General features: G+C 46.7%; 1 protein-coding gene across 1 annotated transcript; it reads right to left on the reverse strand.

The window, feature by feature from the left end:
- Positions 1-6,569: 6,569 nt before the first annotated feature.
- Positions 6,570-12,957, reverse strand: PIM3 (Pim-3 proto-oncogene, serine/threonine kinase). The gene is made up of 6 exons (XM_069229704.1): positions 12,449-12,957; positions 12,228-12,337; positions 11,129-11,179; positions 10,177-10,543; positions 8,147-8,323; positions 6,570-8,054 (listed from the first exon to the last, which is right to left on the reverse strand). The coding sequence occupies exons 1-6, from the start codon at positions 12,531-12,533 to the stop codon at positions 7,867-7,869; spliced, it is 978 nt and encodes a 325-aa protein (XP_069085805.1). The 5' UTR covers positions 12,534-12,957; the 3' UTR covers positions 6,570-7,866.
- Positions 12,958-18,177: the final 5,220 nt, after the last annotated feature.

Below are 18,177 nucleotides of genomic sequence, written 5' to 3' on the forward strand. Positions count from 1 at the left end.
TGGCGACAAGAGTGGACCTGTTAAAGGGTGGAAGTGAGGGAATCCAATGTGGAGGTGGTCATTGGGGTGCGTCTACAATCATTGTCACACAAGGCACCACCAGTGCTAAAGCCGGTCCTGGGTCATCATGCCACACTTCTAACCCACCAGATCAGTAAGGCACTCGTTAAGAGTAATGTAAGGAAAACTCTCTAGTGCAGTTCCTGATTCTGCCAGACTTCCTGTATGAAATTAGGCGAAACAGGCACAAACCAGTGTTGAGGCTGTATTATGGGCTGTTGTTTTACCACAGTCGCTGGTGGCAAACGCTGTCTTAAAATGTGACCGATTTCTAGCCTTGTGTGCAGCGCGAAAACATGTATGGTACATTTTTCTGCTGTAAATGTAAATGTAAAATAGGTCACACATTATGACTGGTTCGTGGAGTAACATGCAGAATGGTATTCTCGTTATATAGAAAGAGTTTAGGTGCTGGAATGAAAGGAGGCAGACCGACTGTCACTCCTGCCCACAGGCCTCAGGGCAGTGACTAACCAAGGAAAGTAGATGGTGACCCGAGTCAGTGGGTAGGTATGAGAATAAGACACATAAGTACCTATAGGGAAGTTAGTACAGGGTTCCCCCACTCAGATGCTGGATGACTGTGGGGTGCGAGTGTCTCCACTTTTGGGCTCCAAACTTCGTTCGGGCAATAGGATGGAATATGGACTGAGGAGGGCACTTGCATGTGAGAAAATGGGAGCAATAATGACCACTATATACCATAAGCAATGCTTCTCAAACTATCTACTAAGCACAACAGAAGCACAACGAACTATCGGTTGTAAACAAACACTTTTTTTTCTTTACTGTGCTGATGAAATAACTGTGTGGTAACCACAGTATACTCAGTGTACTCACTCCTACCCTACAGTGCATTCCTACCGGAATAGCCAGGCCTGTGATGCACTGGTGGGGCTACTTCGAAAGAGCTGGTGTCTTGGAAGTGGAGATCTGTAGGGTTTAAGACCCAGATTCTGGAAATACCTAGAGGAGACTGTGCGAAGGTTTGCTGGTGATTCAGACACAGCCCCGTGAGCGATGGCAGACTGGTGGCAGGAGAGAGAAACAGGACTGAGGAAGCCGGCAACAAGTGGGAAAGAGAGGGCTGAATCAGGACTCTGGCAGCATACTAAGAACAAAGACAACGAAGCACAACTTTCTAAAAGAGTGGTATCTCTCCATACAAGGCTCTGGGACAAACTGCACTTTGGCAGTCTTTATGGTCTGCGGATCCCTTTTAGGCTGATGGCCTTTCCACGCACAGCAGCTGTTGATGTCAAAAGGATGCAGCGAAGGTTTCCAGGGCAAGAAATGCAATGGCAGGAGCTGGATGGAGGAGACTGGTGGACTGCAGGCATCCCACCTGGAGAGAGCACAGCGATAGTCACCCCACCGCACCAAGTTGTCCAGTATTCTACAGGCACCCTTCAGCATTCTAGACTGGCATCCTGAGTTAGCCCCCAAGGCCTACAGTAAGGCAGCACACCTACCCCCTCTGCCTTAAGCGCAGGGATGAAGACATCGAACCCTTGGCTGCAGGGCCTGATGTACATTCCATTTCTCACAGACTTCCCAAAATGACAGCTAATTTCCAAGGAATGCATTTTTCCTTCACTGTGATGTTAGTGTCCCATCTCAAAGGGCTATCGCCTGCTGGGGTGAGATGGTGTTAGTATTCTGGTTCGTTCTGGTGTTCTGAGGTTCCAGTTACATGAGGAGCCAATGAATGCAGACAGCTGTCTCCTTTCTCTGACCATTGTTTCCTTGGGGTGAGGTGTACCCTTGATCTGGCCTCTCATTTCACATAAACATGACAATCGTGTTTTCTAACTGCCCATGGAGCTATGTGTGGAGTGGGATGCTACTTTGATCCCTTCTCTGTGGATCACCAGAGCACAGGCTCAACAACTCTGCTGAATTCTGGTCTCATAGCGATGCCAGGGCTGAGAAGTGGATATGTGGTGGAGATATAGCTCTCCGTAGCTTCCTCCCTACCCCCACATGCCTACCAGAGCCAAAACACAAGCTGGATGACAAATGCCAGGGTCCCATTGCTATGGTGAGAACGAAGAGACAGATAGGAGAAGTGCAGACAGCTGGATCTGGTGATGGACAGAGAGCATCTCTCGAAGATTAGGTGACCACAGAACACGTGTAAGGGGGAACACCTTTACACCGAAAAGTAAACAGGGCAAGAGAGTTTGCCGTATTCTGCATTCATAGCTCATAGTATGAGCAAAACCAGGCACTGGAGATGTTAAGCAGCATTTTCTTGGATTTGTTGGTCATCTCAATGTGTCTAGTTCTCAATCAACAAAGCAATAATGAGGGTGTGCTGTAATGGAAGATTACAATAATCCCATGGAAGTCTATGAAGCGGTGGAAAAGAGAGATGTGATCTTTGGAGGTAATGGGGCCTGGTTTCCATACACTTAGAAATGGGACCCATGTACCGGCCATAACAGGCAATGCCTGGAACTTCCCCTTTAAACCACTGGAGTTACATTATTCAAACACCCACAGACAAAACACTGAGAAGTAGCTGTAGTGGTAGGTAAGCAAAGGGATGGTTAGGGGTGTTAAAACTAGCTAGGGAGATAAAGTAAAAAGGGACCTGCCCTATGCACCTCAAGTCAAATGACATGCTATGACAACATGGTGCACTGATTTTATGACTAGAAAAGGGAAAAAAATTGTTCATGAACGTAAAGAATAAAACCAGAAATGGATGAGCTGCTCACACAAGATGTGAAACAACTTCAGAGCTTGCTTGCCCACCTCACCAAGGAAAATAATTTGAAGCAGAAAATCATGGGCCAGTGAGCTGCCTGTGAAGGTTTAGGGTCGTAGCAACCCACCCTTTAGTAAATCACAGACATTAGCTCTTCATTACAGCACTTAGCTTACCCTTTGATTCAAAGGAAAAGAAGTGCAATAGATCAGCTATGATAGGGATCTTTGCAATCTCAGCATCTGGTACCAAAGCCGTAAATCTGACAAACTGCTGAACAACTGCACTTTAGTGCTATGTCTTACTTTCTCTACTGTGAGGTTACTATTTCCATTCACAAGAGTTATTTGTCTAGACCAGGGTCTCCAACCTTCTGTTTAACAAGAGCTATTTATATTAAATTGAAATCATGGTGAGCTACTATTATTTATTAGTGCTTTAATAGCTACCACAATTGTCAAGATTACATTAGTGGACACTCCATGCAAGATTACCAGCAGTGATCGCCTCAGTGCAGACAGAAGTGTCAGCTGTAATGTTAAAAAGGCTTTGTCAATTTGAAATGCCCCTACATAGGTACTACATGCCAGTCACAGCTGCAGTGCCCCTGACATGAAAGTAATATCAGTAACAGGTCTCCCTAAAAGATTAATGATGCAAAAATTGGCTTTTAATATATATTGAAAATTGAGACATTTTTCTCCAGACATCTGCACGGGTTCTGAAGATTCTCACATATTTGTCTTGAATACATGATTTGGGCATATATATATATATATATATACACATTAATTCAACCAAGCAAAATGTAGGCCGGAATACACACAGGAGAGCTACTTACAGGCAGCTGGAGAGCTACCAGTAGCTCACGATCTACTCGGAGAAGCCTGGTCTAGACACTTCCTCTTAAATAGTTAGACTGGATATATTAATCCCTGCTAAAGCATATTAAAGGGCATTAGAGAAGAAGACATGCCATCTAACTCAAGGACGCTTTTGGCGGCCTTCACTATCTTGGAGTTGCGTTCTCTTGAAAGTTTTTTCTTATTTATGCTTTTGAGTGGTAGAGGACTGTAGTAGACATTCAGTTGCATAGATTGGTTTGGTTTTCCCTATTTGGACCCTTTTCGTGAAGCTACTTCCCCATCAGAGCCTGACCACATCATTCACCCATATCCAGGGTGACTCAGCCTTGCTCTCCCACCTACCTTTTGGCCTCAACCGGTCTAGATGCACCAGCTTTAAAAAGACTAGTCCTCCCCCTTTGTACACGTCCCCTCTTCAATTCCCCTTCCATCACCTCCGCATAAAGGGATTGAAGCGGTTTCCCTGTTTAGGCCCACAGAGCTAAGGAAATAACCTATGCTCTCTTTCACTTACCTGTTTTAATTAAAACCACAGCCTTCCATTCTGCTGCTGTTTGATAAGCAAAATACATTTCTTTTTCATAAACATTGTTAGCGCACGGTCCAGTTTCCTTACACCGAGCGCAATAATGAGCTGGGCTAGTAACAATCCTGGAGATATAACTCAGTCCACGTAATAGTAATTGCTGTAAAATATCCACTCCCAGCACGTTACATCGGAAGCTCTTGAATGGTACCCACTGAGCATATGGTCTGGTAGCACAATGGTGGCTCCTCAGTCTTGCATGGGTGCACTCCTCAGACCATTGTTCAGACTTTGCATGGGCTCCCATCACACGAGTGGACTTGGCAGTCAAAATCCACCTACAGCCATTCAGATCACCCTGCTATTGTTTCAGTAACCTAAATAAATTCCTTCCAGATTCCCTTACACTCTCGTCTGTCTAGAGAACACCACCCACACAGAGGGTTAGGTTAGCACTTGCACTCAGTTCACCTCACAATTGAACGTGCATCACTATTGTGTTCCTGCTCACCGGAACTTAAATTGCTTTTCTTCTCTTATTACACTACAATGATTTTGGTCACTAGTGGTTTGACCTCATAACATTGGAAACGTACCCTTGCTCAGGCTGCTATCACTCATGGCCGACCCGAGTACATTACCTTTGGCCCACTGAATACTTCAATGGTGCCTTATACAAACTGATTCGCACGTTCTTAAAGACGGCCAGGTATACACTGGAGCAACTACGTATCATCACTCGCCCTGCAGTGCTTCATTGTTAAGCAAGTGATGCCAAGCAACCATACCTAGAGTATGTATTCAGAGATTTGGAAGACTAGACATACATTGTTCTAGAAAAAGGTACAAACCCTGCAATGCACCGTTTTGGGCCTAAAAAGCAAGGGCTGGCTGAACGTGCCATATGACTAATGATTTATGTTGGGGTAGAGTGCCCTTTAAGGTGTGGATTAATAAAACCATGATATGCTTTAGGATTAACCACATATCAGAAAATGTGCCCTTATGGAAGACGGGAGCAGGGCAAACCCATTGCAAATGAACTGCACTCATTACGTTAGGGTATCTCATACTACCTGTGTTAGGCATAGTATAAAACAAAAGACATTTTTAAAAAATGGCATAAGCGGCTCCCTTGATTACGGGGCCCTAATAGCATGTTGGAATTAAGGTCCATCTACCAGTAAAGAGGTGGAGAATGAGAATTGATTATCTAAAAACGACTTGATGTGATAGAACGGCCAAAGAGTCACCAATGGGCAGCAAAATTCTACGCTTTCTGCTGTAGTAGAAAGCAGCATTGCAAGTACTTGCCCTCTCTACAACTGCACACCACTTTGATCAAATTTGAATCAAAGACCTTGTTCACTATCTGCAAGTTGTGTATGGTGAAGGTCCCTAAGAGAGAATATTGACCCCCCTTTTTAATAGTGTCCAGATGGGAATCTATTGAAGATTAGATTTTAATGTTCAGATAGCACTTTGACAGAAGACAATTGTTTCCTATGTTTTTCCCTACTTGGTACTAGGCACATATCCGGAGAGTGGGAGCTTACCAGTGTCCCTTCTTACACATTTGATACTAAATATTATAGTCATGTCAGTGTGATATATGCACTGTAAAGCTGCACAATCGATGGCGCTAGCCATTGGAATAGCACCATTTACTTATGCATGCTCTAGTACAAGAGTTCCACATTAGAAAGCATTACAGATCGCGTTTAGAGGTACGGCAGGTCACACCAGACTAGTGTCACAGTCAAGGAGCAGCAGCATATTATTGCTCCGATATGGGCGCACACCCTACTTTAAACTGCCACAAAGGAACATATCAGATGGTGAGTCCAACTCATATCACGCATTTCTGCTGAACAAATAACCAAGCCTCAGGGGGTGAGCCCGATGGAACATTCAGTCTGCAGTAGGCCCAAATACATACCATAATCAGGCCACTTGAAACTGGCCAAAGCTACCCTAAGTATACTCACATAACAAATGTGAGCGTGAGAAACCCGAATATTACACAATTGGGACAAGGTCAAGCCTGAAGTGGAAGGAGGGAAAAAAAAAAAAAAAAAAAAAAAAAAAAAAAAAAAAAAACACACCACACACACACAGATTTCCAGTGGTGTGTTTCGAGGGGGACTTGGGCGAGGTCGCTTTCAAACCGTATGTCTATGGAAACACCATTTGTTCTATGGCTAGTCCTGAAGAAATCTTGTAGACGGGGGAAGGCAGTCCCCTTTAACCAATACAGCATCAGTCACTAATATCCGTTCTAGCATGGTATTTCTTTGATGGGGTCTCCTTGGGTTCTGAAATAGTTTATAATTCTTGAATTCAGTGTCCCCTTTAACGCAAACAGCCCCACTGAAAGCTAGAAAATGCTTCAAACCGTGCAAAATCGAGTTAAGTATAAACATTCTATACAAAAGTTTTATTGAAATACCTGTATAAAAAAATATGATCCATACATTTTCACACAGTTAAACTGAAAAAAATTCAAGCTGCTTTACGCAACTAGATCACAGAAAACAGCTATTAAAATAAATTAAATTGGACTCGTTCGAGTAAATGCATGAAAAATGTACAATGTCAATAATTTAAAATCCTTCCAAACATTACTTTACATTTCTGGTTGAAAAAAAAAAAAAAAGTCATTCCGGTTAAAGGAAAAACTTGACTAACAAAAAAAAAAAATCCAAATTCCCTTAAATTAGACTTTGTACAACAATTTTAAAACAAAATGAAGAGCAGAAATAATTTTTACAAAAGTTAACAGGAATGCAGAAAAGATTAGTAATGTATTGAGCGGTGGTGGAGGGTGGAAACCAGCAGAGGAAAGGGATAGCACAGTGTTGGATATTTCTAAACAAATAAATTAAAATAAATATCTTTCAGATAAAACTGTGGGACCGGTCCAAATGCCATAATAAATAAACTGTATAACAGAAGATAACCAAGGGTACATAAATACATTATACAGGTATGGGGAGAAAGTCAAAGTCCTCGGATATTTGCATTGGTTGTGCATTGAACATGCTCACACATACTTAAGACTTGCGGGTTAACAGAAAGGAGGGAGTCAAGACGAAACAGGGGCTTTTGGGGCCCAGTGGTAGAGATGAAATGGAAACGAGTGGCTGTTCCTGATAAAGCGGACATCCCTGTTCATACTTCTGTGCAGGCTATAGGAAGTATCTGAGCAGCAGAGAGTTGGGGTGAACATGTCTCTTCAAGTATTCCATCACCGTATGATGGGACAACTTCCGTTTACCGAGCAGGTTCCAGTGCGTTGTAGGCCTTGCTCGTCAGCCTAGTCCTATAACCAAAAGGGATCTTCTTTGGACATAGACAGCTCGAAAAAGAAAACGTCCCACTAAAGCAGCTTTCAAAAAAGGCACTCAAAAGCAAATAAAATATAGTCTGGGCTCTATGAGAGCAAAAATGTTCATATTCAAGAGGTCACTGCTTTCTTAAATAAAGATCAGTCTTTTTGGCCCAAGAAGCGGCCTGCAGAGTACAAACATCAGCGCGGCTATGAAGTCCCATCCAGAGCCGAACCGGCCAGAGGGGATTATACAACCAGACCCTCACAAAGATTCAACTACAGAATAATGAATGCATTGTCAAGCCCCTCCCAAACATTGGCAGCAGCGCTGTGGTGTGTCTGCAAGTACCTCCCCTCGGAGGGGTGGGTTTCAGAGGCTCTCGCTGCTGGAGCTTGTGCTAGATACATCAGTGTCTATGGTCCGGAGCCTCAGGTCACAGTCCTCCGACTTAACCACATCTGGCGATTTGCGCATCCATGCGTGTTCGAAAATCTGTTCCAGCGTTGGTCTGTCTGAAGGCCTCAGCGAAAGGCACCACTTTATCAGCTGCTGGCATTCTTTGGGGAAAAGAGAGGGGGGAATTAATTCACTGCACACAACTCGACGCTGCCTAAAAAGCAAATAAAGTGAAAACCGTAGATGCACTAACCTGGAGTAATTCTCCTTCTGAAGTAGACCCTCCCTCGTAAAATCTCGTCATCTTGTTCGAAAGGGATGTCCCCGCACACCATGTCGTACAGGAGGACACCAAGTGACCAAACCGTAGCCGACCTCCCGTGATATCTGTGGTATTTAATCCATTCGGGTGGACTGTACACTCGCGTCCCTGAAAAACAACAGTTAAGAAATCATTAAACTAACATGTTAAAAATGAGAAATAAATACCTAAAACGTACAATATTTAAAAACTGAACAGCTAAAAACAGAATGTACAGCAAAGGAAAAGTAGATTATGTTAGAACATTTAGTACATTGCCACTCTCCAGACGCATAGCCTTCTGCCAGGGCTGATTGTTTATAAACACTGAGCTCCCTACTCGCTCGCTGCCCACGTGGCACACAGCACACCCAAAATAGACACAAAAGGAGCACCGGGGAGACAGCTGAGCAGCAGCCTTTTACCACCTCAAGTCCTATGCTCTCGCATTTCACAGTGGAGAACCAGACACCTCCCTAGCTCAATAAGCTGCTGCTAAGTAACGAAGCAGTTGCGCCGTGGGGGCGGGGACCCTTTTGTTAGTGGCCTTGTTCAGTGGGAGGCGTGGCAGCACTCCGCCGAGCCCCATTGCCTGTCCTCCCTCCCGATCGGACATTTTCGGATTTATTAGCCAGCGCCTCTGTTATGGCGGAAGATGCCCGTAGCTCCCACCGAAGCTATGCGTACAGCTTAGTGTCCGATGTGGAAATTTACAGGCTAAGCAAGAGATCAGTGCGCTATTTCTCAAAAGGTTTCCAATTAAAGTATTAAAAATTAATTATAGTAATTGGGAGGTGAGAACAAGTTTAAGAAGGATCCCGTTAAAGGGAAATTTGTATTGAGTGCCATTTTTAGTCAGCGATGCAAGACCCTTCTTCCCGCTTGCTGCCTCTGCCAGCTGTACGCCCCCTCCCGCTCGCCAGCGCCCTCCTTGGCTACAGAGCAGGCCCGCGAACTGACGTCTGAGGTCACATGGCGGGCGTTGGGTTTCACAACAAACAGATGCCAAGTGTCGGGGAGGCTTTTACCGCTGCGGACTACAATCCCATCCAAAATCCGCCCCTCCCCACCCTCCCCCCATCCACTATAGTTGAAGGGTGAAGATGGGGCAAAAAGCTTTCAGAAAGCTGAATCTACATCAACACCCCCGAGCTGCAACCACAGCACCACCAATCTCTGCACAGCCGGGACTGTGCTGCACAGTGCCGGGCGAGGAGGAGAACTGCACCGTTCCGAGAATCCACGTCACCAATATGAACGCCTGTTAACACCAAGGCTCGGGCTTCAAATACCACTGTGCAACCTCTAGTTTTCTCCGCAATGACAACGTCAATTTTTCGAACATTAACAGAGCCGAGAAAACCCAAGGGGTGATGAGCAAAGAGAAACATGCACACCTAAAGGCTCACCACAACCTGCAAAACACTGTGTCCTGGCAATCCGCAAGAACAAGCATGCGATGCAATCCGAGGGGGGTCCCCTAAAACCACTGGGGAGGTTACTACGCATCAAAACAAAAATATGATTGTTTCCCCTGACAGTATCGAAATGAGACCTTGTTGCCAGTAAACAACGTCGCTTTTAAAGGTTCCATCACCCCACTACATAGGCCAGCCTAACACGTCTCTCCCACAAACAATATCAACGCATACATTTGTTCTGCAGCATTACCAATTCGATAACGAAGCAATAATCGGGCTGTCTGGCAAGGGCAGCACACTGCATGCAGCAAGTACACTCCTGCTAATAAAGGAACCGAAAGGCAGCCGCCAAACTTAACGGTAGCGATAGCAGACAGTGCTGAGAGAAAAAGGCAATACACAGCGAAGTATGGGGGGGTGCGCTGGTGTGAAGACTTGGAAGCAGGGGCAAAGAAGCGCCCTCTAGAGGCAGAGGAGCACATAGAGAGGCGCCAAAGACCGGCAGCAGACGGGTCTCGCAAGCTGCGCGCGATGGGCACCGCTGCCAGGCAGCGCACGTACCGTCGAAGTCAGTGTAGACGGTGTCCTTGAGCAGGGCCCCGGAGCCGAAGTCGATGAGGCGCAGCTCGCCGGTGCGCAGGTCGACCAGCAGGTTCTCGTCCTTGAGGTCGCGGTGCACCACCCCGCAGCTGTAGCAGTGGCGGACCGCCTCCAGCACCTGGCGGAAGAAGGCCCGCGCCGCCTCCTCGTCCAGCGCGCCCTTCTCCGTGATGAAGTCGAAGAGGTCCTTGACGGGCTCGGGCCGCTCCAGCACCAGCAGGAAGCCGTCGGGCCGCTCGTACCAGTCCAGCAGCCGGATCACGCCGCGGAAGGCAGGCGAGCCCACCTTCTTCAGCAACACCACCTCCAAGGGCACCATCGAGCCGTTCTGTGGAGAGAGAGGGGAGGTGGGTCAGAGCACTGCTGGAGAGCAGGCACCCCACTCACCCTAGATACAAACAAGCAGCCCACTCACCCCAGAGACAAGCCAGCACCCACCCCAGAGGCAGGGGATCGCAGGGGCATTCAGGAGAGGGATGGGTACCTGGCAGGCAATGTGCGAAACCAGGATGTAAAAAAAACCCACATGTGCTCTACGCCCATCATAACTAAGGGCGAACAGCATTTAAGTAAGGAGAACAGCACTATCTAAGGCAACGCCAATAGTGGATTCCAACCTGACGGCCAAAGTGATCTACAGGAGCAGACTGAAGGGCGCAGGCCCAGAGAAAAAGACACCATAAAGAGTGATATCTGCAAATAAATGGGCCCCTAGAGGACGAAAGGTGAATTCCGGCTGCCGGAGCTGTTGTATAGGCGAATGAGGGCAAGGGAAAACCAGAACACCCAGGAATCCGCGGAGAAGCCCGACCGCATAATCTCAAAACTATTCAGGGAACGAACCACGGGGAAACACCGCAGGCTAGGTACCGACTGGTGGAGAAAGATCCCAGAGGAAACAGCCTATACTTACTATGGTCCCCCATTCGGTAACCCGTTCTTTGCAGACGTGCTTCACCGCAACCTGAGGGCAAAAAGACAGCGTTAGAAGGGCAACACATGATAAAAAACAGGGGCTGATCGCTGCGCAGGACTCTGGACACGAGGGGTGCGGGGCTGTGAAGGTTCCTTAGCAGAGAGGTGCAGTGATGCTTGGGTGGGAGACTGCAGAGTGACGCATGGATGCCGAACACGGGGATGCAGAGATCCCAGAAAGCAGACACGTTGGCTGGCAGGGTGGCTCAGTGATTCTAGGCACGGAGAACACAGGGCGTTGAAGGGGACTGGCAAGAGGACTGTCTGGTAAGGATGCCAAGAAAGGAGAGAAGCAGCATACGTGTCGGCACTGTGAAAAATCGAAAAGTCAAATACTGCAGCTGAGAGAGGGAGGCACGATACAGCCATATATTTGCACTGATACTTTCACGTTGGTAAACATAAAACCTCTCATTTATAAACGATGGGGGGCAGTACACTGCCGAGAGATTGGATGGGTAGCCTTGGAAATGGTGGTGTAGTTGCAGAGCGCCAGGCACGGCTGGGGGAACGACCGTAGGCTAGGCAGGGAAAGAAGGGAAGCAGGAGCGTGAAGATAAAGATAGCATCCTCGTGTTGGCGGGGGTGAATCACTCAGTAGGCAGGGAGCTGCGAGATCTAGGCAGTGCGGGGATATGATAGCTGCAGACGCACGACTGAGGATGGGTGGGGGCGGCATGGGAGCAGGACGTTGATGGGAATGACAGTGCTGCAGTGCGATCGCCCGGGGTGTGGTGGGTACTGCAGGGCACCGCCTGGATCCGAAGCGGCACCCATCCATGGCGGTTGTAAGTCACGAATCTGGGCAGAACGATCCCAGGACCTCTAGAAATTAAAACGAACAAAACAGGCTACACTACGGATCCGGGACAGGGTACAGATCCTGCGCCGCGCTCTGTGTGCGATGGGGGTGCAGGATGCTGCATGGGTCATGAGGAGGAAGATGGGGGCCTCCTATGCAATGCGCTGGGAGAAGTTGTGGAGAGTCGGCGGGTGCCGTCCCCACCAGTGAGTGAAGTCCCTCCATTAGCTCTTACCGGCAGCCCGTCGGAAATCCTGCTGCCCGCGTAGACCGTGCCGAAGCCGCCGCTTCCCAGCACCGAGCCCACCTGGTAGACTTTCTCGAAAGGCTCCTTTTCCAGCTTGGCTGCGGGAACAGAAGAGAGAGAAAGTGAGCCGCGACGTCCGGGCAACGGGGGCGCTGAGATAGAGAGGCCGGGCGGAGAGACCCCCTCCAAGGGTCGGCAGCCGTCCTTACCTGGCGGCAGGATCTTGGCCGGCAAGTGATCTACGCTGCTTGGGTTGCAAATGTGAGCCAGGGAGCCAAACTTAGACAGTAACATGTTCCAGCAAAAAAACAAAACAATCCAGTGGCAAAAGGATCCTCGGGTATTCGCGGTCCGAGCCCGCCGATTCCGCACAGTAATCCACACGCAGCTCCTCCCAGACGTGCGCCTCGCTAGCACTGAGCAAAGCCGCTCCCGCGCCGCCTCTTAACTCGCAATGTTTTGGTGCCGACGAGAGGGAACCTTTGATATCCCTCCGCGTCCAACAGCTGAGGGGTAGACCACCACGCCCCCTTCCTCCACCCACAGAAGCTAACTCCTCCAGTCCCCAGGGAACCGGCCACGGGCTGTGCCGACCAGCGAGACCAGCCCTCCCCAGACCTTGAACCGCGGGAAGCGCAGTCAGGAGCGACGCCCACAGAAAAATAAACACTGGCACTACTTTACTACGAGATTCTAGACGCGCAAGGTTCCACTGTCTGAATTTGGAGCCCAGCGTGTTACACACATTAAAGCGGATCTAAATGGGCGGTGGTCAAACTTACATATGCATCAGGAGCCAGCCTATCGGTGTCGGGTGTCGGAACAATTGATGCCAGAGTTTCATCCAATGGGGCGAGAGGGCGGTTTGTATAATGCACGAGCCGGGCGGGAATCCCTGGACGCGCCTCCCCCCTAAACAGCGGGCTCCCGGGAAAGGTCAGCGATTGAGAGCGCGAGACACTGCAGCAAGCGATGAGGGAGGAGCGCGGCTTCGGACCTCCCTGCCAACGCATCACGAGGCGGTTCTGCATGCAGTCAGGGCTTCAGCGGCCTCCCGCCCTAAACCAGAAGTGCTGTCAACGCTCTCCAGGAGCTCGATCTCGCCCACCACAACAATAACACAAACACAGACATTTTACCGCATGACCCAGCGGTAACGTACCGAGGATCCTTCAATAATCCTACATATGACTCGTTGCCTTTAATTACCACCCACATTTTCATTGAACTGTGTATTTCATTATTCAAAAATAAGCTAAGTTCCCATTTTTAGCAATTTCTAGCTAATTGTGCCATTTAATTCATTACTTCCAACTTGCATTTATGAAGAAACATTTCGTAACCATCAGAAAGCTAACCCGGTGAGCTATATTGTGCCTTCAATTCATATTGTATAAGAAAAGATTTTTTGCGCGTCGGCGTACGAGCGTTTCATAATGCACCGTTTCAAGGTGACTGGAAAAAAAAATGCCGATCACAAGAGGGAACCCAGGATTCCCCTTTCATGTGGGTTGCTCTAGTCGAATGTTTAATGTGTTGGCACATTCATCAAAGGGAGCCGCTCTTGAGTAGTTAGCGTTTCTTTATTTATTTCAGAGATGGGTGGAGGCGGCACAACAAAGGTGGGGCGAGAACGCTTTTTAATTTTAATAATTATAATAATTAATTCAAAATTTCACAAATTATTTTTATGGCTTTCATTTCTGCATGGAACTTGTAAGGCACGTTCCTGGTCGGATTTCCGGGCACTGGCGGAACTGTTATCCCCGGTGGAAGCCCTGCGGAGGCGTCTGATTGCGGACCCCTGTTCTTGCCTTTAGTTTCTTGGGGGCTATCCGCCATCTTTTCTGTGCGCGGTCTGTCAGGCAGATGCGCGTTACCACGAGTCGCCGAAGAGGGCGCTGTAGACACAGGGAAGACACGGGGCTTCCCGCCTCGCCCCCACAGTAAAGCTACGCACGACAGACTCTTTATTGCCCGTGCATGAATTACCAACGCGCAGCTCCAGTGAAATGGAGTTTTATAAGGCGACCCTCCTCTCCTTCCTGCCTGCGCAGCTAGGAGTATTAGCTCTGCTTGAGGCAAATAGAAAGAGCTGCATAAGCGTTGGACGAGCCTGCAAAACAACACCACGCCTGCAAACCCAGGAAAAGTCTCCAAATGTTTTTTTTTTTTTTTTAATCGCCTAGTAAAGACTGGTTCGACCTTTCTATCGTAAAGCATGGCTTTATAACATTGCTGCGGATTTTTGTTTAGACTTGTACGGGTAAGATCACCTATGATGCTAAAAAGTGATGAATATTCGTCTAAATGGAAAATGAAAACGACAGATACAGTTCCTGAACGAATAGCATGGCTATAAGCAAGAAGCGTGCATTTGGGAAGTCTGGCGTGTGTGAGCCGAGGAGGTTGGCACAAATGTCATTCCCAGAGCGAGGAGTCAGGCTCCCCACCCATAGCTGCTTTCTTCTTGATGCAGAACAAACTGAGCCTAAATAATTGTATTAATTCAACGATGGGAGTTTTTTCACTGATTCTCATTCGTGGCCTGAGGAGTTCTGTTTATCGCATTTTGTTTCAAATCCCGAATTCGGAGTACTAATGTAGTACTGCACATGTTCCACAAACAGGCACTCTGAGGTCCACATGCACAATCTGCTCCCTTGCCCATGTGGGTACATGGCCTCGGGCTGCTGGCACACGCAATCAGACTCTATTTAGCTCATGAGAGCAAATCAACACTTAAGCATAGGGACTGCTCCCTCTGTTTGCTACATATGGAGTGCCCACGCTTTAAAGTGCTGCTCAGCACGTGCACTGCCAGCCGTGTTACAAGTGTTTTCCCTTTTGTGAATAGGGACAGCCTTGCATGGAATCTAGGAAATTTACCACTGGCGCTCTGCCTTTGTTGGAATGTTGGAATTAACCTGTGAAAATCATCAGAAAATGGCACAAGTGAATGTAGCCATACCCTTTTTTGGGCAACACGAGTTACTTATCCTAACAGCTCTTTCCCTCACTAAACGAACCAGTCATCATAATCATGGAAACTGGTGGGAACTCCCAGCTTCACAACACTATCCACAGTTAAATGAAAGCATCACAAGCCATAACTTCTGTATTTGGCCTCTTGGTGAAGAACTGAGGATGCAGGAAGCAAAGAGATCCATCTGAAAAAAACAAAGTTTGTTGGCAGGAACACATATCCTGATCCAGAGGACACTTGTTTCTGTACTCCAGGAACCAGGTGTACAAATGTGCCAGAGCATTTGATAATGTCTGGAAATATTTGGCCTGGATGGCTGTTGTAATAGTTATAATAGTGCAAACCTCTGTGACTAAGGATGCCAAAGTTTTGGGCATCATGCGGCCCACTTTGTTTACATAACAGGCTGTGGACACATCTACATCCACCTTCGGCAGAATATTTTTTTTTTATCCTTGACAAAACCTTTCGGGGTAAAGGAATCTGCAGTAAACTCTAGTTTCTATGCAACCAACTTTCTTCCCCATGCCACATGTGTAACTGACAACTTTATGTTGCTCCTGACCTGAGCTTTCTGGTTTTGTACTCTAACATGCTACTTGATGCCTTTACAGCAATTGAGTTTTGATTAAATAAATGCATCCATTTGAGGGAGACACCAGTGCCAGCTCCCTCACTCTTTTAGGAAAGGGGAAATATACTAAATAGAGAATTTTCCTTAATGCAATAGGTAAAGTCTCACAAGAACCAATTAAATATAGAATTGCAGGAAAATAGCCTAAATGGATGTCAATGGTAATCTACTAATCCCAGCAAGCCTGATGAGTGAGACCAGTCTCCTCTTCAACTCTAACTACATTTCCTTCTTTATTCACTTGATCATCTGATTAAGAAACCAACAATGAGCCTATCACAAACCCCAAACATTGCATTTTCTGTGAAGTTAACTGAATTCTAATCCTACTGAGAAAGAGAAATTAAGAACTGATCTTAAAAACTACAAAGAGGCAAGCACTAAAGCTAAATCTGAACATTATACCCCAAAAATTAAAGAGGCCTCCAATGCCCCAAATAACTTTTTAAGGTCATTAATGCGCTGACTCCCCCCCCCCCGCCTCTCCTAGGGTTGGAGAACTCACAGGAATTTTGCAATAAAGTGGCCACACATTTTACAAATTTACGCTAGTTTTAATCATTTTGATAAGTGGGATGGTGTTTCAGATGTAGTCAATTCTGAATCAAATATCAACCACCCCATAGTAACTAATTTTCAACACCTATCTCCTGAAAGAATAAAAAAGCTAATGTTAGAAGTCAAATCAGGCTCTCCCTCTGATCCTTGTCCCCCTTTTATCTGTCAATTAGCCCCGGATTCTGTTTCGACAGCCTTAGTACCAATTTTTCGTGAGGTCCTTACCTCTGGAGTTTATCCTCCTTGGAAGGATGCTACAGTAATTCCTCTGAAAAAGAAACCAGATGGAATTAGACATGACCTGAATAATTTACGTCCCATTTCCATAATTCCTTTCCAGGCCAAGATTTTTGAGAAGCATATTGATAAGGAACTAGCCAACTTTTTAATTGTTTCAGAAGGATTAGATGCCTCTCAGCATGGCTTTAGGAAGGCTCACAGAACAGAATCAGCCCTTATGACCTCATCTGATTCGATTCGGAGAATGGTAGATGAAGGACAAGGGGCTATATTAGTCCTATTGGGCCTATCAGCGGCATTTGACACTATTTCTCCTCAGATTATGATATCCCGCTTATATCAAGCAGGGATTAGAGATGAGGCTATTAAGACGTTGGAATCCTTCTTGAAAGATAGATTGACCACAGTGAGCTGTGGTGACTGTAAGTCCCCTGCATACCACTTACCTTGTGGTGTTCCCCAAGGGTCATCACTTAGGCCCACTTTATTTAATCTGTATGTTGCTCCTTTAGCCAGACTGATTCGGTCCTTTGGCTTTCGGCCGACTTCCTATGCTGATGATACCCATTTGATTATCCCAGTCAAGAACTGTGAGGAAGTGGCAGATCGCTTTAACGAATGTATGCAAGAAGTCAACAGATGGATGAACTTAGATTGGCTTAAATTAAATGGTGACAAAACTGAAATATTATGCTTTGGATCTGAAAAGGAATTGTGGAAATCTCGTTGGTGGGTGATAGACTGTGGATCTCCCCCGGCTCCTATTACTGCCACAAAAAATTTAGGTGTCACTTTTGACAACTGTCTCTCCTTTAAATCGCATGTTAATTATATTGTTAAAACTAGCTTTTGGACATTGAAAATTCTGAAAAAGATCTTCCCTTTTCTTCAAAGGGAATGGAGAGTTACAGTGACTTTAGCATTGGTAATATCTAAATTAGATTATTGCAATGCTTTGATGCTCAATCTGGATAAGACATCTCTGAAGAAGCTTCAGCTGATTCAGAATACTGCTGCCCGGGCTATCTTAAATCTTCCCCGTTCAGCCTCGGCCAGTAGCAGTTTAAAACAACCGCACTGGCTTCCAGTGGCTCAGCGTATTATTTTTAAGACCGTATGTCTGACCTATAAAGCAGTACATGGAAATGGTTCTAAATATTTGGCTTCCCGGCTACGTTGGTATAAACCCAATCGGCAACTCCGCTTGATAGGAGCTTTCAGTATTCAGGTCCCCCGCACCTATAAAGCGAAATGGGGTGACAAAGCATTTAGGGTGTGTAAAGAAATGGCTCCCTGTTGCAGTTACCCCCCACTTTTTGCCTGATACTGATGCTGACTTGACTGAGAAGTGTGCTGGGACCCTGCTAACCAGGCCCCAGCACCAGTGTTCTTTCACCTAAAATGTACCATTGTATCCACAATTGGCAGACCCTGGCATCTAGATAAGTCCCTTGTAACTGGTACTTCTAGTACCAAGGGCCCTGATGCCAAGGAAGGTCTCTAAGGGCTGCAGCATGTCT

Source organism: Pleurodeles waltl, chromosome 4_1, assembly GCF_031143425.1.
Source record: "Pleurodeles waltl isolate 20211129_DDA chromosome 4_1, aPleWal1.hap1.20221129, whole genome shotgun sequence".
NCBI lineage: Eukaryota > Metazoa > Chordata > Amphibia > Caudata > Salamandridae > Pleurodeles > Pleurodeles waltl.